The sequence below is a fragment of the Phyllosticta citribraziliensis genome (genome assembly GCF_038025025.1).
Source record: "Phyllosticta citribraziliensis strain CPC 17464 chromosome Unknown J3D65scaffold_2, whole genome shotgun sequence".
In the NCBI taxonomy this organism is placed as follows: Eukaryota; Fungi; Ascomycota; class Dothideomycetes; order Botryosphaeriales; family Phyllostictaceae; genus Phyllosticta; species Phyllosticta citribraziliensis.
In genome coordinates, this window is record NW_027117339.1 from 694,479 (window position 1) to 714,084 (window position 19,606).

Genomic DNA, 19,606 nt, shown 5'->3' on the forward strand with positions numbered 1-19,606 from the left:
GAACGCTTGCTTGCGTGCAAGTGGTGGTGGCAGTCTGCTATTCCACGTCGCTGACTGCCTTTGCCTACGTTTGATTTGAGAATATTTGTTTGTATATTTTGTGTATATTTTTTGTCGACTAAGATATATAGTCGCATACGACACGCTCTTTGACGGGCTTTGCAGAGAAAAGAGGCGAGTCTGATTCAAATCGACTTTGTTTAAACGCCTGTCTATCAAGTCCTACTCGGCTTCCAACACTTTCTACCGGTATCTTGCTCGCCAACATGCAGACCCCCTTCCGCTGCGTATACGCAGTTGTCGACGGCAGCATCATCCAAGCAGACGTCTACGTGCCATCGCCCGCGCCCAGCGCAAAGACAGCGCTGCCAGTAGGTCTGTCATCTTCCTGCCTCCCCTTTCCAAAAACCCTACCCCATAAACAAGAACCCCAGCTAACACATCTCTTAGCCATCGGCATCCACGGCGGCGCTTTCATGCTTGGCCACAGCGGCATGGTCTCCCTTGACCAAATCGACGACTGCCTCTCACGTGGCTGGATCGTCGTATCCATCGACCATCGGCTCTGCCCGCAAGTATCGATCGTCGACGGGCCCATTACCGATGCGCGGACCGCGCTGGCGTGGGTGCACTCGACTTCCTCAACTTCGTCGCTGGAAGCAGAGCTGGCAGCCCACGGGCATGATACCGTCGCCGTCGACCGAGATGCTGTCGTCGCGTTTGGCACGTCGTCGGGCGGCACGCTGGCACTGGCGCTGGGTTGGGGCGTCCCTGAGAACGCTGGCGTCAAGGCGATTTTGGATTTGTACGGCGCGACGGCTTTTGCGGATCCATTTTGGACGCAACCGCTGCCGCACATTTCTCTCCCGCCACACGAGGAGAGCGAGAAGCGTATCAACCGCGTCTATGATGAAGTGCCCGTGCCGACGCAGGGCGGCGTGTCGTTGGAAGGACAGAGCCAGGAGCAAGGCGTAGTTGCTGTGGACGAAGAGCAGAGACAGCGCGACCTGATTCGCCGCGAGTTTACGTTCACCAACATTGGCCGCGGCACGCTGTTGGACGTGGCGTTCCCGTCGAAGCTGTGGGAGCAAATCGATGCGTCGTTGAATGTGTCGCCGTCCTTCCCGCCCACGTGCATTGTGCACGGCACCGAGGACGAGATGGTGCCAGATTATTTGAGCAAGAAGCTGTACGCCGAGTTGCAGCGGCACGGCGTGCGAAGCGAATTCATCGAGGTGCCGGGTGAGCGCCACACGTTTGTCGGCAAGATGGTTAAGGGGTCGCGAACGTGGGAGTTGCAGCGCAAGGGGTTCGACTTTTTGGAGGAAGTCATCAATCGCAGGTAAAGACAGGCATGTCGATGAATACAAGAAAGCAAATCTGAACACAGCCAAGACCAGCTCAAGCTCAGCTGAAGCCGTTGAAACCGTTGCCGTTGTTGTCCCACATGTCTCGGAAGTCGAAGCTCCAGTCCCAGAGGCTGGCGTCGAGCGATTCCAGGCCCATGTGCGTCATCTCAAGGTCGCCGCCAGTCACCGCGGCATAAGGAACGTCCGTCGTATACGAAGTTGCCTTCGTGTTGGATCGCGGCGCTCCAACCCCGTTGCCACCAGGTGCAAATAAATGGGATATCTCGCTTCTGGACGTTCCATCAGGGTTCGGCGCTGTGGTATCGCTGCCGTTGTTGCGCTGGCGGATGGCGCCAAGCATTTGGCGGATGATTTTGGCCGTCTTGCATGCGACGACCGATTCGGACATGATGTCGAGCATGGTCAGTGTTTGCTCGATGAGAGAAATGTAGTCGTGTTGCTGGTCTTGGGCTGGGCTGCTGTTAGTGTCCGTCATAGAACTTATGTCGTCGCCGTCACGGCCGCGGCCAGCGCGGAAGAGGATGATGGAGACGGCGAATGTAAGATATGTAATGTTATACCACCTGGGAGGTGTTAGTGTATCCCTTAGAGGCCAGAGAAATGAAGCGATACCATGTCCTGAACCAGAACTGCCGACGGTAGGTCTCATAGAGGAGCTCAATGGTGCTAGCTGCAGCATCTGTGCACTTTTTGACCGCGTCAAGTAGACTTGGCTCTCGTTCGCTGTGTCTGGTCGCATACACAATGAAGGGTCTAAGGAGGAGCATCTTGACGTTATAGTAGCCTGTTTGTTGGATCAGCAATATAGAATGGACCATTATAACGCGGAAATTTACGTATTTGTAGGACAAGTCTTTGGTAGAAAGCCCACGGAGGATCTCCAAGTTGGCAATGTCGGTCCACGTCAGAGGTGAATTGAGGCCGTATAGCGTCAGGCAAGCGGGCGCACCAAGCGTCCATTTCGAGCTCTATGTTCAGCCTTCGGTGTGTTAGTACTAGATTTGTAGAAAAGGGATCACCATCAACTTACGCGCTCTGGAGCTTCTGACCCAGCGATAGGCGATGCAGGTAGACTTTGACAGAAATCGCGCGCATAATACGCGACAACCCAATCATTCCAGGGATTATGTCAATCTCTGAGCCATCAATGGACGGAGGTTGGCGATTGTGGTAGTCTTCCATGCCCAAGCTGTCGGGACGGCCAAGCGAAAAGCTTAGTTCGATCTCGAGCGTATAGAAGCCCCACCATGTTTTCGACGCTTCAATGGCCTGTGGTTGTGACTCGGCAGGCCTCCTGTTGGCACCGATAGACAGCAGTATTCGAGAAGCCATTCCAAGATAGGTGTATGCAAGATTGGGGTTGATTTCGTTCTGACAGACTTTGGCCATGAACATGTATGCCTGGGCGGCTTCGAGGTCATTTGCGGATCCGGGGAAACCTAAAGCGTGCTGCGCCTTTTCGAACAACATGCGGCTCCACTCGAACCTGCCCATGCCATTAATCTTTTCCTCGGTCCATGTCCGGATGAGGGCGCCGAGAGAAACGAGACTAAAGTACAAGGCAATGAAGCTCCGCGGCTGGTTCTGAAAGCGGCCTTGCCAAAGGTCATCACATCGGCCATAGAAGCTTTCCTTGTCGAGGATTGGATGTATGTAGTGGAGCTTGTTGAAGTACGTCTCGAGAAATACGTAGGATTGAGGGAAGAAAAATTGGCAGTCGATGCCGTCTTCAAACCCCTGGGCGTCCTTGAACTGTGTTCTAAAGACATCGTTGTGGAATGTGCTGACCAATGACTGCTTCTGTGAGCTGGCTTGAGGTCTATCTTGACTTTCGGCGTCGCTGCAGCCGTACTCTTCGCGAAGACGTCCGATGAAAGCCACCGAAGACGTGTGGCCGTGGAATTCGACATTGCGAGTATGCGGATTCACTTCGACGATTTCAGTCCCGTCCTCAGGCGTGGCGTCATCGGTTCCGTTTTGGCTCTCTGTAACCGCAGTCCCGTGGTGACCAGGGCCAGGGGAAGATGTGTCCTGAATACTTCGGGCAACCGAAGACCTGGAAGCTTCGATATCCTGAGGCGTAGTCTCTGCGGGAACTACTGTTCCCTGAGACGAGGAAGCTTTTGGTACGGCTCGGAGCCTGGCATTCTCAGCCTGCAGCCTTATGACCTTTTGCTCCAGCTCTTGCAAGGCGCTGCATCAACAAATTCAGTAAGCAGCGGCAACCGAAGCTTGATCCGCGGGATTCCCGACCTTGCTGGACTTCCTCTCTCCACTGCGGAAGAAACTCGGTAGACGCAACTCAGACCTCTCCCTGGTCAAATATCAACACCTATTTCGCGTCCGTTTGAATGAGGAGAGGGCAATACGTTTACAGTTGCTACAAGGGGAGACTCCATCGCATTTATATTTTTTCGATCGACAGAGGCCGCAAGCTTGAATAGCCCGAGGCCGCCGTGGCGGTCTTGGACTGCTGGCTGCAGCAGTTTCTTGAGGTGAAGGAAGCATTGCTGAAGAAGTTTTCGTCCTCAATTGACGGGAAAAGGCAGGTTGCACAATGGCGAGTCGGACGTAGTACTCGAGAAAACGATCGCGCCGTCTTCAAGTCGTCCAGTAGGATCAAAGAGCCGTTAGCCCCGTGGGTTGCGCAAGGAGTTGGTAGCATGGGGTCCAGATTTCCCCGCAACGCAACGGAGGTTGGCGGCGCACAGACCGAGGCTTGGTAGCAAAAGTCATGGCTCACACAAGCTCCCAATCACCACACTCGACGCTCGAATGCTCCCTGTCAGTCGTCAGTACAGGGTGTGAACGCTTCCCAATAATCACCGATTACAGTGTATGAGCAGGAATGCCCCGAATGCTCCGTGACGCGCGAGATTGATTCTCAATTCTGGTTGTGTGCGCCACGACTTTTGTGACCGGGCCTGGGACGCTGGCGGAGTGCGGGGGACCGACCAAGCAATGCATCAGCCGGACCTCAGGGATTCGACCGCCGGATATTCCGAATTGTGGCTGACGATTTTCTGGGGAAACGGTCATGTTTGGTAGCGCGTGCTCGTCTGCTGTCAGGCTTGAGGACCATAATTCTGACCCCGAAGTTTGCATTACCGCGATGTGGGCAGCCGATCACCCCCGAAGAGACGATTCTTAACGCCGACACAGTCGGCTTTGCCGGCGAACACGAACCATCCAAATGTGTCTCCTATTCCGCAGATGGCCAAGAAGCTTTTGAACTTGCACACCGTTTGTTCTCTCGCGTCATCTTGGAAAGCGTTGCATACTCGCATTGATTTTAGAGCAACAGACTAGAGCCGTAGCCATGGGACCCGCAAGCGAGAACCTCGAAATCATCGTCGTCGGCGCAGGCTTGGGGGGATTAGCTGCATCGATTGAATGCGCGCTATCCGGACATCATGTGACGGTGTTGGAGACAGCGCCAGAGCTGGCAGAGGTGCAGTTGCCTGCATCCAGAAACGCAAGATTGCTGACGAGTTCATAGATCGGAGCCGGGCTCCAAATAACGCCAAATTCATCCAGACTGCTAAAGTCATGGGGCGTGTACGACAAGCTGGCTGACATGGCAGTTGAGCCCAAGAAGCTGTTTGTACACCGGTACTCCGGCGAGGTACTTTCAAAAGAGGATGACTTTGATCTGCAAATGAACCGCAAATACGGGGCACCTTTCGTTGACATGCACCGCGGAGACGTGCAGAAAGCCCTAGCTGCACGAGCTAAAGAGCTTGGGGTTGTGCTGAAGTTGGGACAGCGAGTTGACGCACTCGACTTGGACTCTACTCGAGCCAACATCACTACTCAAGACGGCAAGGAGCATCACTGTGACCTCGTGGTGGCGGCCGACGGGCTTTGGTCAAAGTGCCGAGAATGCTTCCTGGGACGAAAAGATCCCCCATTGGCGACAGGCGATCTGGCTTACCGAATCGTCCTGAGACTGGACCAGATTGAAGATCAGGACCTGCGCGATTGGATAACCAACCCGACGGTACACTTCTGGATCGGGGAAAACTCCCACGTAGTGTCGTATAGCATGAAAGGCGGGCAAATGTACAACATCGTGTTGCTCGTACCAGACGACCTGCCGGAGTCGGTTGCAAAACAAGCTGGCTCAACCGAAGAGATGAAGAAGGTGTTCAAGGGCTGGGATCCGATGTGGGTCAAACCCTTGATTGAAATTTCTCTGCTCACAGTTTCCAGATTGACGCGGTTCCTTGATTGCGTGGACAAGGTGGACAAATGGAAGCTGATGCACAGGGAAGAAATGGAATCGTGGATCAGCCCAAAGGGAAACCTGGTCTTCATTGGAGACGCATGCCATCCAATGCTGCCATATCTTGCCCAGGGCGCCAATTCGGCACTAGAGGATGGAGCTGTCCTCGGGAAGGTCCTGAAGGGCGTTGAATCCAGGAGCTCGGTATATCAAGCACTCGTGGTCTTCGAACAGCTGCGCAAGTCGCGTGGAGAGGCCATTGTGCGAGAGACGTTTAAACAGGCAAGTCGGATTCCGCTCGCATCTTGGACAAAGCTGACGGGATTGCAGCGAAGAGACTTCCACATGCCGGATGGCCCCGAACAGCAAGCCCGGGACGAGCTTTTCCTCTCAAAGCTGGGCAAGCAGATTGATTGCGCGTTTCCAAGTCGATGGTTTGTAAGCTCCTATGCCCCTTGTCAATCGTGTACTGATGCGAGAAGGCAATGTCCTCAAGTGCAACCATGGCTGTATGGCTACGATGCGGGAAAAGAAGTGGAGTCCGTGATGCAAACGTATGCGGTGGTGCAGGAGACGCTCCAGAATGGCGGTCTCAAGATCTAGGACGCGGGCTTTGGACTGTCAGCTTAAAGGGTTGCTGTGTAGCGTTCAGCGAGAGGTGTTGGACAGATGAGTTTCATAGAAATGAAGGCGTAGCCGAACAAGTGACAAACATAGCCTGAACAGTAGTCTGGGTTTGTTGGTGTTGAGATCAAACGGCGCGTGCCAGCCACCGACCCAAACGGGGGCTTGTGCCATGCGCACGGACCATAGCGTCATCCGTCACCACGGCGGCGGCAGGTCCCAAGGTCCCGTTCGCCGCTCCACTGCTGCCGCCCAGTCCACCTACCTACTCCGCTATCGTCAACCCTACCATCGCCTCCTCCCAACCGCCTCCCTCTCGCAATTCACCTCGACCGCCATGAAGGCCTCTACTCTCCTCCTCGCCGTTGCCAGCCCGCTGCTGGTCAGCGCCATCGACCGCTCCAACTTCCTGGGCGGCCTGATGAGCCAGAACCAAGTTACCTTGCAAGCCGATAACAAGGTGCCCGGCGAGAACCCGCTCTACTTTTGCTCGACACCCGACCCGTACATCTTGACCATTGACGATGTCGACCTCGCGCCCAACCCGCCTGAAGCGTGAGTGCTCACCGGCCTTATCACATCCGGAGTGGGAGCCAAGCGGCGCAGAAGTACAAGACCCAGATCTGAGCTAACGTGCGGCATTCCAGTGGCAAGACGCTCGCCATCAGCGCAAAGGGTACTCTGGCCCAAAAGGTTGAAGAGGGCGCCAAGGTCAACCTCCAGGTCAAGTACGGCCTCATTACCTTGATCAGGCAAACCGCCGACCTGTGCGAGTATGTCAAGGAAGTGGACTTGGAGTGTCCTCTCGACAAGGGAGCTCTCAAGCTCTACAAAGAAGTCGACCTGCCCAAGGAGATTCCTCCGGTAAGCGCACAATCCAAACCACCAAGATGACGCCATGCTGACACGGCGCAGGGCAAGTACAGCGTCATTGCCGACGTCGTCACCAAGGACGAGGAGCCCATCACCTGTCTTACGGCGACCGTCGTCTTTTCTAGATAGTCCCGTTGAGCATCACGAGCAAAAGCGCTGTCTAAAGGCGCAGCGGAGTTGCTGGCCGCAGCAGAGCTTAAGCACAAGCTGTAGCTGACCAAGACATTGGTCGGAGGCATTTCATCTTCATTGTATTGTATGGACACGAGATAATCACAAGAAACAAAAGATCGATATCCGAAGGGAGCGGTTGGCCGAACGCTTGGGCTGTAATAATGGCATCGAACATTGGGTGTTTTGCGTTTCTCGATCCAGTTGACCGTCAAGTGGCTTTCCATATTCCCAATGTTCAAGTTTGCGAGGCTACTCTAGCCTAAATCCAACGTCATTCTGGAGCGACCTCAAACTACATGCGGTTCCTAGTTGACGATGTCCGCAACTTGCAACTGTGAATGGGTATATATGTCTCCGCGTATGTACAGTACGAGCAAGTCTGAGCGCCCCGTTTCGGCTGCACGTATATGTTTTCTTTTACTCGCCAAAAAGTCTCCTGACCCTCTTGAGAACACTGTCCTTCTCCGGGTCGTACGGGTGGTCCTTGGAGGGTATCTCGAGCAACGAAGGGAAAGCAGCGGTGTATGTGTCGACCCTGTGGCGTATCCGTTCGGCGATCTGGCCAAGTCAGCGTCTAGTTTCCTTCCTGTGACAATTGAGGGAACGCTCTCGGTGACGCACATGCTGATTGATGAGGACGATGGCAATATCTTTTCTCTCTTGGGTGAAGGAGTCAAAGGCGGCCTCGATGGCAGCGTTGTCGGTCTTGGCGTCTACGACGAGGAAGTTCTTTTGATTGTCGGGTGGCGGTGTGACGTGCTGGCGAGGGACGACGTTAGGTCGAGACTTTCTTGAGGCAAGCAGGAAGATGGACATTTCCGGGCTGAGGGAATGGGTTTCAGGGTTTGCTTACGCCAACACCAGCGAGGAGAAGGCCAGTGACCGAGTCCTGGTCGTCTGTCGTTAGCAAAGCACAAATAGGCGGTCGAGAGCAGAGCCGTACCTCATCGCCAATTACGGCGAGGAACTGGCGGTCCTTATAGGCGGAAACTGGAGCGGCCATGACGAGCAAGTCTGGCTGTAAGAGGAGGGACGATGATGGAGAGCGAGGTGATGTCGTTGGCTAGCTTGGGCCGGGACCAGGAGCTCGAGTAGTGATGCGGCGGGGGAGCTCGGCGGTCGAGGTGATGTGCGACAGGGAATGTCGGCAAAATATTTGACCGACAAGCTGTTTACCTGCGAGTCGGGTCGCCGTCTTTCTGCATCGCATTCACTGTCCACGATAAACCACAATGGCCCCGGTCCACGCCTCGACATAGCATGATAGCCCTTGTGATTCGCTTTGCAAGATCTCGCCCGGCTCTGCTACAGCTCTAGCTCCCGCAAAAGCAAGCCTCACCTCTTTCCGCCCTCTTCTTCCGCCATGCCGCCCCTCATCCGACGCCGACCGCTCTCGGAGCGCATAATAGCCTACCTCAACCCCTACGACTGGCTCCTTTGGCTGGCTGAAGAGATAAATGGAAATGACTGGGATGAGGAGCTCAAGGACTATGCCTGGGTCATGGGCATTGGAATCAACGTCCTCTTCATGGTCGCAAGGGCAAACAGCGGCTCTGGAAGCTCTTCGCACAGCGATGATGTGTTTGGAGACTCTACGGGACCAGGATGGCTGAGCTGGATTGTGAGTGACGATACAAAGTCTTTCTGGGCTCTGCTGACTCACTTTAGTGCTCCTTCATTGTCCACCTACTGTCTCTTGTCTCTGGGTTGAACGCCTGGTACACTTTTTGGAGAAAACGCCACTACCGCCTCTTTGAATCCCCTGTCGAAACGGCTCCCACTACACCATCTGCGCGCAGAGTACGAGTCGACTCGTCACCTCTGTCCTCCTCGCCCTTGCGATTCATCTCCAACCTCGTTTCTTCCAGCGCGCAGTCCCGAGCACACCCCGACGAGACAAAGGATGTTTGGGAAATTTCTGTCTGGGATCCCACGCCGACCTGCTTGCGCCTATTTTGTCTGTTCAGTCCGGGGCATGTGATGGTATACTGGCTTTTTCTCCCGCTGGCGCCCTTGGACCCTCGGCCTAGCGTCACCGTGGTCACCACCATGGTGGTCGGAGCTCTTATTACTGCGCAGCTCACGTTTCTTCAATCATCGTTTTCGCAGCAGACCAAGGATGCGGCGCTCATCCACCGGGAAGTGCTTCACGAGTATGACACCAAATTCGTACATCCAAATTTGAACAAGCCCGTTCGCAATGTGGGCACCCAGACACTCAGCGACTCTGGAGTTGGCACGAGGGAGGTTGACACTTATACACCAACAACAATCATCAACAGGGGTTTCCGCACAAACCCCAACCCGGCATATGCCGCAGAATACGACCCCGACAACATCCTCCGCTCCGAGCAACGCCAGAGTCGTACTTCGATGCCGAATCCCTTCGTCACGCCCAAACCCGCAAGCCCCTACAAACCAAGCGCGACAAAGATTACAACCAACATGTCGACCAATATGGGAACAAGCATGGGAACCTCTATGGGAAATTCCATGGCTACGTCCGCACAAAGACGCGGCCTCAGCGGTATGCGCCAACCACAGTTTCGGACCTCCGCCGACGGCGGATCCGGAGATGGGGGCAGCCTGGGCATCTATTCCCACGCCGCCTCTCCCCTCCGCAAATCTCAATCCGTAAACTTTCCGCGTCCTGACGAGCAAGAACGACGACCCACGAGTCCGGAGAAGAGAGGCGGCAGCCCGCTCAAGCGGATGAGCACGCCGGGCGACTGGAGCGGGGTTAGTATTCCCGAGATGGGCCGACAGAGACGCCCATACCAGTCGTTTTATCAGGAGTCAAAGAGGTAGACGGTTTTTCGTGGGGTGGTTCTATTTCAGTCAATTAGCGTATGCATGGCTCGGATTGCTGGAAAGGCGTTTAAGAGGCTCTGTGAGGTGTTACGGAGGTGTTTGACAGCTAGATCTTCGTGTGGGCCTGGATAAGAATGCCAGTTTTGCTCCTCAGTCTTGCTGCTTACATTCTTGACTCGATGTTGCCGTTTCGCCAGAGGACTCAAATGCCCTCGGTCACTATCCTTTTCGGTCTCTTGGAAGCACTTTTCGATGTATGCAAAATCGCCTTGAATGCTTCTCATCTACATTCTACACGGACCTTCGAAAAATTCGCAAGACTAATGGGGGAATCACAGAAACAAATCGTCAAACATCCACATCACCCACCGCTCCACACACCCACCCCCTTCTCAAACGCTAATATGCTCCGAGTAAACCGGACCCCCCTTGTCATCCTCCACATGCTTCCTCGGCGTCGCGGTCCCATTCAACTCCTCCACAAACTGCACCAACCCAACATCCTCCTGGGCCCTGGCCAGCATCTCAGTATCCTCGACGCTAGTATTGCTGCCAAAGACCTGATCCATCTCCTCGAGGGTCTTGCCCTTGGTCTCGGGCATGAAGAAGTAGATGAAGACGCCGCCGAGGGCGGCCCAGCAGGCGAAGAAGATGTACATGCCCCAGCCGATGCTGTCGAGCATGCGCGGCGCGATGAGCGCGATGACGAAGTTGTTCATCCAGTTGGAGCTCACGCCGATGCTGCTACCCTTCGCGCGGATGCTGAGCGGGAAGATTTCCGCGATTAGGATCCAGCTGCCGGGGCCCCAGGATGCCGCGTAGTTGACCACGTAGATCCAGACGAAGACTGCGTTTGTGGGTTAGTGAGAGGATGGAGGATAGGGAGGGAGAGGCGCACCGACGGCTGCCCAGCCTGCTGCTTTGTGTGCGAGCCAGTCTTGCCCGCATGTTGCGATGATTACGCCAACGATGACCTGGCATATGGTCATGCCAACGGAACCGGTTATCATCATGGGCTTCCGGCCCAGCTTGTCAATGTAGAGAATGGCCGGGACGGTAGTTACGGTGTTGAGTATGCCGATGACGCCCGTTGCAAGCATCGAAGAGCTGCTGCTGGTCAACCCCAGCGATTGGAAGATGGTTGAGGCACTATAAATATTTATTAGCAACGCATCGACTCAATCCAAAACCCCCGAACTCACTAGAAGAGGATCGAATCAATTCATGAGAGGTAGTCAGTAACGTGTATGATCATCTAGAGGTTCAAAAACTAACCTGTCCACTGCTGAAAAAACTTTGTGGAGGTTAGCAGAAGAACTGACCAGGAAGAGAGAGAAAGGGGGACACGGTGGGAGCCAAAAGAGATATCACTCCTGAGACTGCGACTGAAACCAAGGAGCATTCGCTCACTACTGCAGACGAAGCCTGGGAGCTGTCGGTGCTGCCATGGTTGCGCGTAGGGAGCATTTTTTCTTCGCCACCGAATTGGCGCACGGTGGATCAATTTTGACACCCACTGTGCGAGGAAGGAGCAAGGAGCGTCATCGCACTTACCATGACCATGCCCGCCAACGTCACTCTCTTGAACGCATCCCGGCTCTTGAACAGACTCGCATACTGAACAATCTCGCGGCCCCACTCGCTGTCCGCCTTCATGTTTGGGAAGCGCTGCTTGTATATCCGATCCTCGAATTCGGCATCGGCCTTGATCTCAAGGAACTCGGCACGCACAAGTGGATGGTCCTCCGAAAGGTTGCGCAGGTAGGAGATCGACTTGATGGCTTGGGCGTCTTTGCCCTTTGACACCAAGAAACGAGGCGAGAAAGGCATGAACCACACGCCCAAAGCAAGGCAGACGGCCGGCACACCCTGCACGATCATGGGAGTGCGCCAGGACATTGAACTTTGGCCTGCACCAGTGCCGCCAATGTAGTTTGTGCCATACTGGAGGGACGCCGAAGGTCAGTGTTCGGCCTCGCCCCTGAACCACACTCCCCTGTATTCTTGGACTTACAGAGATCCAGTAAGCGCACATCAAGCCAATGTTGGTGTTCAAATGTTGCATCGAAATGATGAAGCCGCGAAGTTCGGGGGGCGCCAACTCGGCGTTGTACAGGGGGCTGTGGTTCGTGTCAGCCGTCAAACCCACACATGCCTTTTCGTTCAACAGTAACGCAACGCCCGAGGACCAAACACTTACCCTACGGCAGAGAGAGTTCCAACACCGATACCAGTGAAGAATCTACCAGCGTACAGATATCCAGGGGCACTTGCTCCAGCGCACAGGTAAGATCCCAGGATCACCCACAGAGCACCCCAGAACATGGTGTACTTGCGCGAGAAGACTTGAGCGAAGACTCCGCTCGTCAGAGCGCCAGCCCAGCCGCCCAGTTGGAGGATTGAGGTCAACCATCCCAGGTTCGTCGAGTTGTTGGCAACGTTGGGGAACTGATATTTGGCTTTGTTAGCTCGGGGCCTCGACGCAGAAATTGAGGCCGTACCTGTTCGATGAAGGAGTGCATCACGGCTGCTTGGCCGATCACACCTTGTTGGTAACCATAGAGGAGACCACCAAATCTGTGAAATGTGAGCATGTGATTCGAATAGAGGCGGCTCGATGCTGATTTTCGTTTCTCCCAGCATAGCAGGCGCAGGAAGAAACGAAACCTCCTGGCAATGTATCCACGCCGGGAGCATTCGTTCGCTGCTATGGTTACGCCATTGGAGCTTTCCCATTGAGCCTCAGGGGAGCTGGAATCGACTCACGATGCAAAAGCAGAGATCAGCAAAAGCTTCTTGTTTTGCCAAATGGCCTTGTAGATGTTGTCTGGGGTCTCCGACGTCTCGCTCCGCAATTTGGCAGTGATGCCCTGCAGGGTCTGCGTTGGCGCCATTTTACAGCGCGTGGGAAGTGTTGAAAGAAAGTGGACCTCGAAACTGATTGTTGGGTCAAGCTGGTCGGTTGAGCTCCTGAAGGCCTGGAGACGAGGACACAGCAGCGAGAACTCGCGAAAGACTTAAAGCCCTTGCACTTCCCCCAGATGCGGGGCCCCACGCCCAGCTTGGTGGCCTCAGTGGAGCAGTATGATACTCTCCGCGTTTGCTTGTCCCACTGTAGTTGCGGAGCAGGTTTCTCGCAATGGTTGTCTCCGCGCATCATAGCGTGACATTTTTCTTTCTCCATTCTGGCCAGCCTTGCGGTAACCCCCGTAACGAGGTCCCCGGGCCCTGGATTGCAGCGGGTGCATGGGTCCCCTGCTGGGAGAGGCCAGCGAAAGGGTCCTCCATGGTTGGCTTTATTGCCTTGACACCTGCGCCGAAATGGACGCGGCAACTCAAGCGCGATTTTGTTATGAATCAGAAAATGAGATTCTTCAGGCCATTGACGATTGGACTCGATGACGCAGAGAAGGACGAAGTAGAAACAGAATGGGAAACCCATTGAAGTTCGGACACGCTCATAACAGGAAACCCGAGACCTCGACCGGATCTAGGGCGGCAATGAGTTTGCAGATCCAGGGCCATGTGCCGCATGAGATCGGGACAATGTCCTGCTCTTCAATGTTTGACAATCTGTCGAATTTCTGCTGGTGTTTTAATTGCACATGACGGAGTAGGAGACACTTTCTGGACGGGCACGTGGGTCGTGGTCGTTGATGTTCCAGCTTCGGGCGTGGCACAGAGGGTGTCGAAAGGAATGAGGCCTCGCGGGTCTAGCCAGCAACAGACCACGGCTAACTGCTCGCATCTGTAATCGCGGACGTTTGCTCCTTAGGTGTCGCTGTAACAGTAGATGAGTGCTCCCTAGGCGTCGCTGTGAAAGCAGATGAACGCTCCCTGGGCGCAACAATGGCAGGGCAGATGAATTTGTGGTTGCCGGTCAAGTGACTCGGCTAAATTGATGGATGGATGCGTCGCCCTCACTCGCCGTACGTCGTCCCCGCATCAGCGCCGTCTCCCCAAGCCTGGGGAAGCACAAGCATGTTCGATCTCCCCCTCATTGTCGACATTCGACGATGACAACAACAGAAACCCGGGCGGAGCGCCGGCGGCGCGTTCGAAAACCCCGGGGCCGAGGCTTGAGAACACGTACCGGTTGGTGAGCCTCCACCAACCAGCCTTGTGGAATGCCGGCACCTGCTAACGGTTGCCGGAAGCACCACTTGCCGCCGTAGACACCTGAAATGCGACGAGGTGACGCCCCTGTGCGGGCCATGTGCAAAAAGCAACCATGAGTGCGTGTACGCCAATGCCAGTCGAGATGAGGTACGAGCAAGCCAGGTAGCACAGGAATCTGGGGCCCCTCCGAGGCCTTCAGACTTTTCAGAGCAGAGCTTCTCGCTCGCTGACAGTTTGGAACTCAATTCGGCAATCTCACCTGAGGGCGTCTTTCACGCACAATATGACGATGCCGACGCGGCGACATCCACTTTACCGGTCACCACTACTGCCGCCGACGATTCGACTGCCAGTCCCGGTGACTCTTCCTATACCGGAGTCAGTGGCGCCACTGCACGGTGGTTTGGCTTGTTGCTCGATGATGCGGCTCTGGGCCTTGAGATCGACGCTGGAAATGCCTTTCAACTGGCTGCTGGGGCTGGCGACGCGCTGTTCCGACCAACAAACCCCCTAGATCCTGACAGTGCTCCTCACTTCAGCCCAGTACAGAGTAGCCATGTAAACGAGCATGCTCTGTGGCAGTGTCCCGAAAGACTACAGCTGCTGCCAAACCAATGCTTAGTGTTTGAAAACTTTGTGCGCAGAGTGGCGTCCTTCATGGACTTGTTCGATGCGGAGCGCCACTTTTCTGTCCTGGTCCCTCGTCTCGCAGTAGGTTCTGCCCAATACATGATCAGAATTCCGAAAAGATGCACATGAAACTGACACGTGTAGATGTACAATGCGGGACTCATGAATGCTCTTCTGGCGCTTTCTGCTCGCCACCTATCACTAAATCCGTCCGTGGCCCTGAACGCTCCTCATGATCGGAACGGAGCACTCAAGTATTACTATGAGACTTTGCATTATGTGCAAAAGGCGATGCAGTTTGACTCTTACAAGACATCCCTGGAGCTTTTGGCGACAGCGTTGATCGTTTCAACGTATGAGATGTTTGATGGCTCCCGCAAAGATTGGGAGAGGCACCTCAAGGGAGTCTTCTGGATCCAACGCTCCCAAGAAATCAACGGCGAAAGCGGAGGGCTTAGAGCCGCTATCTGGATGGCGTGGCTGACGCAGGATACCTGGGCCGCGTTTCGAGAGAACCGAAGAGCGTTCACGATTTTCCGTCCAACCAGAGCACTCAAAGACTTGAACGAGTACGAGCTGGCATGTCGCTCAGTTTTTCTCTTTACCAAGGCGGTCAACTACTGCTCGAAAGAGGAGGTGGAGCTGGAACCTAGCAGCATAGCCGCCAGAGCCGCCAAGGCGGATGGTTTGCTGGCCTTGCTGCAAGAGTGGCAGTCCTTTCTGACGCTCAAGTTTGCCCCCTTGCCGATAAACGACAGCGTCGATTCCGACATTTTCCAGCCAATCTGGATACACCCGCCAGCATTCGGTAAGAATCGGACCCAGAAATGAGCTTCGATACGGAGTACTGACTGCGCGAAGCGGTGGCCATCCAACTCCATCACGCCGCCCGGATACTGATCCACTTGAATCGCCCCTCGGTCGGTGGCTTGGGTGGGTACATGCGGACGCAGAAGGAGGTTGCTGCCTCTGCTGATACCATAGCCGGGATCGCGATGCCCCTAAATGATGACGGCGCTTCGCTCATCTCTTCGCAATGTCTGTTCATAGGTAAATCCACCTCTGCTAGGACGATTTGGGGCAAGCTGACACACCCGCAGCTGGAATGTGCACGACAGATGCGAGAAAGCGGGATGCCATTCTAGTTCTCATCGATGCGTGCCGGCAGCGGACGGGCTGGCCAATCAAACCTTTGGGAGAAGAGTTGCAGGAGCTCTGGAGTAGATGTTGAAAAAAAAAGCCCGGGAAGCCTCGAGGCTTGGTGAAGAGGATCGCCGCAGAAGCATCAAATATCTACGATCTCCCCGTAGATTCATCCCTGCCATTCGACGCCTGTCTTACGGGTCGTGGCAATGAGTTTGCTTGATAGACGTCATAGCATATAGACACTGGAAGATACGGAGAGGACTCTTACGCATTAGAAGGTAGATAGAAGCATTTGATCAAATACCTATGGGTTTCGGTTCTTTCATACACAGCCTCTATGCCTTTCCAGCTGAGCCACAATATTCCATCCATTTCGCCGTCAGCCCAATTACTTGCTCGACGCCCTGCTCCATCAATGTCGTCAGAGAAATCTTTCCAGCATTTGCAGCGAAGTGATCCAAGTAGTCATCGAGGACCAGCTTGTTGACGTTGATTTTGGAAACTCCGGCTGCAATGCACTGCTTCATTAGCTCCGGAGCAAAGCTGTTGGTGCCGTGTAGTGCTATCCGCACGCGACCGTTTGTGGTTTTGGTGAGGTCGCTGAGTCTGGATATGACATCAGCAATGCCAGATTCGAGAGAGAACGAGCAATCTACCTTGGAAAATCCAGTTGTGGTCCCTCTGGCCCATACTCGCCGTGGACGTTGCCAATTGCCGGCGCCAGGATGTCGACACCTGTGTTCAGAAACGCCGTCGCCTGCTCCGACGTAGTCTTGCTCCCTTCCAAGCCTTCGGTGTCCATGATTCCATCCTCTCCTCCTTCGATGCGCCCCGGCTCGGCCTCCGTCGCGATTTCTCTCGCGTGACAGTATTCGACCAGCTCGGTGGTGCGGGCGAGGTTCTCGGCTTCTTCGTAGTGCGACATGTCGACCATTATGCTGTCAAAGGGCAGCGTGTCCGCCGCGAGCCGGATGAGCTTCTCGTCTTGCGCATGGTCAAGGTGTATCGAAATGGGTACGGTGGCGGTCTTGATGGCTTCGGCGGCAGTGCGAATGAGCAGACCATCAGAGAAAGTTATCGCCCAGGGAAAGAACTGCAGGATGAGGGGCGAGCGCGTCTTTTCTGCGGCGCGCACTAGGCCAAGAATCTGCTCAATGTTGTACGCAATGGCGGCGAGGACGCCATATTTGCCCTCCTCGGCCGCCCTGAGAATTTGCAGCGTCTTGTTGCTCTGTTTCCAGTTCGTGGCACCCATCGCGATTGTAATTGATGTGTTGGTGATTGGGAGCCACCTGCTATTTCATGGGTCGACAATCTTGCCTCTGTAAACCGTAACGGACGTCATGGTGGAGAGCTGCGACAGGAGCCACTTGCCGAGCAAGGGCCTCCAGCTTTCTGGTCCTGAACTCTGAAGAAGCTGGAGAAAGCGGGGACGAACGGATACCCAGGCGCCCATGCGGATGCGATTCAGCGGCGCGGAGGAGGGAAACCTTGACGCGTGTGGTGCCACAATGCCGCATGCCCTCGTGTCGATGGTGTTGCGGGACCGAGGGCCACCGAGCCGAGCCGTGCTGCTGATTTCCACCAGCGCTGCGAGGTCCCCCGAAACGAGTCCACCACACTTCCACGCGCGCGTCCGGATGCCCAACCTTGATGATGAAGATTACCCAGCCTGCGTAATACGCTGGCCTGAGAATGGGCTCTCCTCTCTCGCGTGGAACTTTCCTCACCACCAGAACTCCTGACTGAAACCAATTGCCCACCATGGCTTCCTCAACTCCAGCTCAAGCTCCCGCCGCGGCGTCGTCGTCTTCGGCTGTTCACATCGAGATGAAGATAACTCTTGCGGGCAAAGTAATCGCAAGTAATTGCCTCTCCACCCGCTCGAAAGCTTCTCCGCTCACGGGTTTCCAACATAGTTACCGGCGCAAACCGTGGAATCGGGCTCGGAATTGCTGAGTGCTGTTTGACCAACGGAGCGACCCGCGTTTATTCGATAGACATCTCTGCCCCAGGCGATGACTTTGGTGCCGTAGCCGAGCGATTCCCAGGCCAGCTGCTGGCCGTGCAGGCCGATGTCACACAAGAGGAGTCCGTCGAGCAGGCCGTGAGCAAGATTGTAGAGGAGGCGGGAGCTTTGCACGGCATGGTCGTGAATGCTGGACGTACCAAACATAAGCCGGCGCTCGAGTTCACCAAGGAGGAGATTGAGAGCCTTTTCTCCGTGAATCTCTTTGGCGCTTTCTTCTGTGCGAGGGTAGCGGCCAGGACGTTCATCAAGCTTGGAATCAAAGGATCCATCGTGTTCACGGCGTCCATGGCCTCTTACCGGCCGAACAAGGTAAGTCGTCTTCTTGGAGTTTTCCTGGACGAAGTAGGCGTGGGAGCAGTCGAGGCAGCTTGCAGTCGGTAGCAGCTGAGGTAATCGCTGATGTCTTTCAGCGCGTGCCATCGGCTCCGTATGGTGCGAGCAAGGCAGGAATTCGTAATATGACGCATACGCTGGCCATGGAGTGGGCTCAGTACGGGATTCGAGTGAACAGCATCAGTCCAGGTCTTGTGAACACTGCCATGACGTACTGGGTCCCCCAGCAGCCCGATTGGGAGCAGCAGTTGAAGTACTACGGTGGCATTCCGAGGCTGGCAGAAGTGCAAGAGCTGGGAGGAGCCTACGTCTACCTTTTGAGCGATGCTGCCTCGTACACCACCAGCATCGACATACCTGTGAATGGTGTCATCGGGAGTAAGTGACTCTGAAATATCGCTTAGCAGGATGAAAGCTGACTCCATCAAGTTTGCTAAATGGTGATAGAGTGCCATGTAGTCATCTGCATAGCCAGAGAAGAAAAATCAGCGATGTAGACCGGAGCTTCATGGCTTCCTTGGCTTGTGTTCTGCTAGTTCTCGCCTCACTTGCATGATCCACGATTCAAGTGAAGTTCAAGCAAAATTGAGCCTCACCGAAAAAGCGTTTCCACGCGTACTGGCATTGAAGATGTTGATGCGCTGACAAGCAGCTCTAAACAGCAAATTGATCGAGGTTCGTAGTCTCAAGCGTGTTGTAGGAAGTGTTTGGGCATCAAGCTGTGCCTTCCTCGTTGTCAAGCCCTACTACCGTCCAGACTCCCAGATCAGGAAGGAACTCTGGGTGCACCTGCCTCTGACTGGCATCCCAGCCAAAAGAGGCTTCCTACTTACCAGCACCCCTCCTCAACCCTCCATCCTTCTACACCACCACCCTCAACTCTGCATCCTTCTGCACCTCCCTCCTCCACCACACTCCACCACACTCCACCACACTCCACCACACTCCACCACACTCCCTCCACTACATATCCATCCTTTCACCTCTTCTATCCTCAACACTCTGCCCATTGACTCTTGGAGTATCGCTGTGGACTGCATAACATCCAGTCAGACAGCACTTGGTAAGTCAACCCTGCTCTCACTCTTCGAACGTGGCACTGACTGCCCAGCCAAGCTCAGATCACACCTCAAAAATAAACTGCTACATCACGACTTCTCCAGACACACAACCTTGCATTCTTACCACATCGCGGCCTTCAGAGCATCGGCGTTGGGGCGAGAGTACCCCACGGTGCTCAAGCCTCATTCTCACCTAGGATTGTGCTTT

At 54.8% G+C, this 19,606-nt stretch overlaps 10 protein-coding genes across 10 annotated transcripts; 6 read left to right on the plus strand and 4 right to left on the minus strand.

Moving 5' to 3' along the window:
* Positions 1-48: 48 nt before the first annotated feature.
* Positions 49-1,395, plus strand: J3D65DRAFT_612850 (Alpha/Beta hydrolase protein). Its single transcript, XM_066799056.1, has 2 exons — positions 49-375; positions 451-1,395. Exons 1-2 carry the CDS (start codon positions 267-269, stop codon positions 1,344-1,346), a joined length of 1,005 nt encoding a protein of 334 aa, XP_066658461.1. The 5' UTR covers positions 49-266; the 3' UTR covers positions 1,347-1,395.
* J3D65DRAFT_204024 (C6 transcription factor) lies at positions 1,377-3,993 on the minus strand. The gene is made up of 6 exons (XM_066794437.1): positions 3,740-3,993; positions 3,624-3,684; positions 2,401-3,564; positions 2,207-2,349; positions 1,983-2,154; positions 1,377-1,933 (listed from the first exon to the last, which is right to left on the minus strand). Exons 1-6 carry the CDS (start codon positions 3,876-3,878, stop codon positions 1,408-1,410), a joined length of 2,205 nt encoding a protein of 734 aa, XP_066658462.1. The 5' UTR covers positions 3,879-3,993; the 3' UTR covers positions 1,377-1,407.
* Positions 3,994-4,451: 458 nt separating this feature from the next.
* J3D65DRAFT_612858 (uncharacterized protein) lies at positions 4,452-6,307 on the plus strand. Its single transcript, XM_066799057.1, has 5 exons — positions 4,452-4,821; positions 4,870-5,537; positions 5,583-5,877; positions 5,926-6,029; positions 6,078-6,307. Exons 1-5 carry the CDS (start codon positions 4,690-4,692, stop codon positions 6,196-6,198), a joined length of 1,320 nt encoding a protein of 439 aa, XP_066658463.1. The 5' UTR covers positions 4,452-4,689; the 3' UTR covers positions 6,199-6,307.
* Positions 6,308-6,466: 159 nt separating this feature from the next.
* On the plus strand, positions 6,467-7,640 carry J3D65DRAFT_612863 (ML domain-containing protein). Its single transcript, XM_066799058.1, has 3 exons — positions 6,467-6,774; positions 6,867-7,083; positions 7,135-7,640. The coding sequence occupies exons 1-3, from the start codon at positions 6,557-6,559 to the stop codon at positions 7,219-7,221; spliced, it is 522 nt and encodes a 173-aa protein (XP_066658464.1). The 5' UTR covers positions 6,467-6,556; the 3' UTR covers positions 7,222-7,640.
* On the minus strand, positions 7,344-8,339 carry J3D65DRAFT_612867 (V-type proton ATPase subunit F). Its single transcript, XM_066799059.1, has 4 exons — positions 8,210-8,339; positions 8,120-8,155; positions 7,888-8,025; positions 7,344-7,824 (listed from the first exon to the last, which is right to left on the minus strand). The coding sequence occupies exons 1-4, from the start codon at positions 8,267-8,269 to the stop codon at positions 7,684-7,686; spliced, it is 375 nt and encodes a 124-aa protein (XP_066658465.1). The 5' UTR covers positions 8,270-8,339; the 3' UTR covers positions 7,344-7,683.
* A 142-nt stretch (positions 8,340-8,481) lies between these two features.
* J3D65DRAFT_612869 (uncharacterized protein) lies at positions 8,482-10,207 on the plus strand. The gene is made up of 2 exons (XM_066799060.1): positions 8,482-8,887; positions 8,935-10,207. The coding sequence occupies exons 1-2, from the start codon at positions 8,630-8,632 to the stop codon at positions 10,072-10,074; spliced, it is 1,398 nt and encodes a 465-aa protein (XP_066658466.1). The 5' UTR covers positions 8,482-8,629; the 3' UTR covers positions 10,075-10,207.
* Positions 10,208-10,330: 123 nt separating this feature from the next.
* On the minus strand, positions 10,331-12,821 carry J3D65DRAFT_612871 (quinate permease). Its single transcript, XM_066799061.1, has 8 exons — positions 12,579-12,821; positions 12,278-12,525; positions 12,092-12,197; positions 11,632-12,021; positions 11,353-11,371; positions 11,280-11,301; positions 10,976-11,226; positions 10,331-10,924 (listed from the first exon to the last, which is right to left on the minus strand). Exons 1-8 carry the CDS (start codon positions 12,669-12,671, stop codon positions 10,470-10,472), a joined length of 1,584 nt encoding a protein of 527 aa, XP_066658467.1. The 5' UTR covers positions 12,672-12,821; the 3' UTR covers positions 10,331-10,469.
* A 1,195-nt stretch (positions 12,822-14,016) lies between these two features.
* Positions 14,017-16,292, plus strand: J3D65DRAFT_612875 (uncharacterized protein). Its single transcript, XM_066799062.1, has 5 exons — positions 14,017-14,176; positions 14,235-14,907; positions 14,971-15,634; positions 15,688-15,876; positions 15,927-16,292. The coding sequence occupies exons 1-5, from the start codon at positions 14,094-14,096 to the stop codon at positions 16,055-16,057; spliced, it is 1,740 nt and encodes a 579-aa protein (XP_066658468.1). The 5' UTR covers positions 14,017-14,093; the 3' UTR covers positions 16,058-16,292.
* On the minus strand, positions 16,240-17,618 carry J3D65DRAFT_612880 (tagatose 1,6-diphosphate aldolase). Its single transcript, XM_066799063.1, has 2 exons — positions 16,629-17,618; positions 16,240-16,578 (listed from the first exon to the last, which is right to left on the minus strand). The coding sequence occupies exons 1-2, from the start codon at positions 17,225-17,227 to the stop codon at positions 16,308-16,310; spliced, it is 870 nt and encodes a 289-aa protein (XP_066658469.1). The 5' UTR covers positions 17,228-17,618; the 3' UTR covers positions 16,240-16,307.
* J3D65DRAFT_612881 (short chain alcohol dehydrogenase) lies at positions 17,575-18,943 on the plus strand. Its single transcript, XM_066799064.1, has 4 exons — positions 17,575-17,836; positions 17,892-18,313; positions 18,415-18,715; positions 18,767-18,943. Exons 1-4 carry the CDS (start codon positions 17,737-17,739, stop codon positions 18,772-18,774), a joined length of 831 nt encoding a protein of 276 aa, XP_066658470.1. The 5' UTR covers positions 17,575-17,736; the 3' UTR covers positions 18,775-18,943.
* Positions 18,944-19,606: the final 663 nt, after the last annotated feature.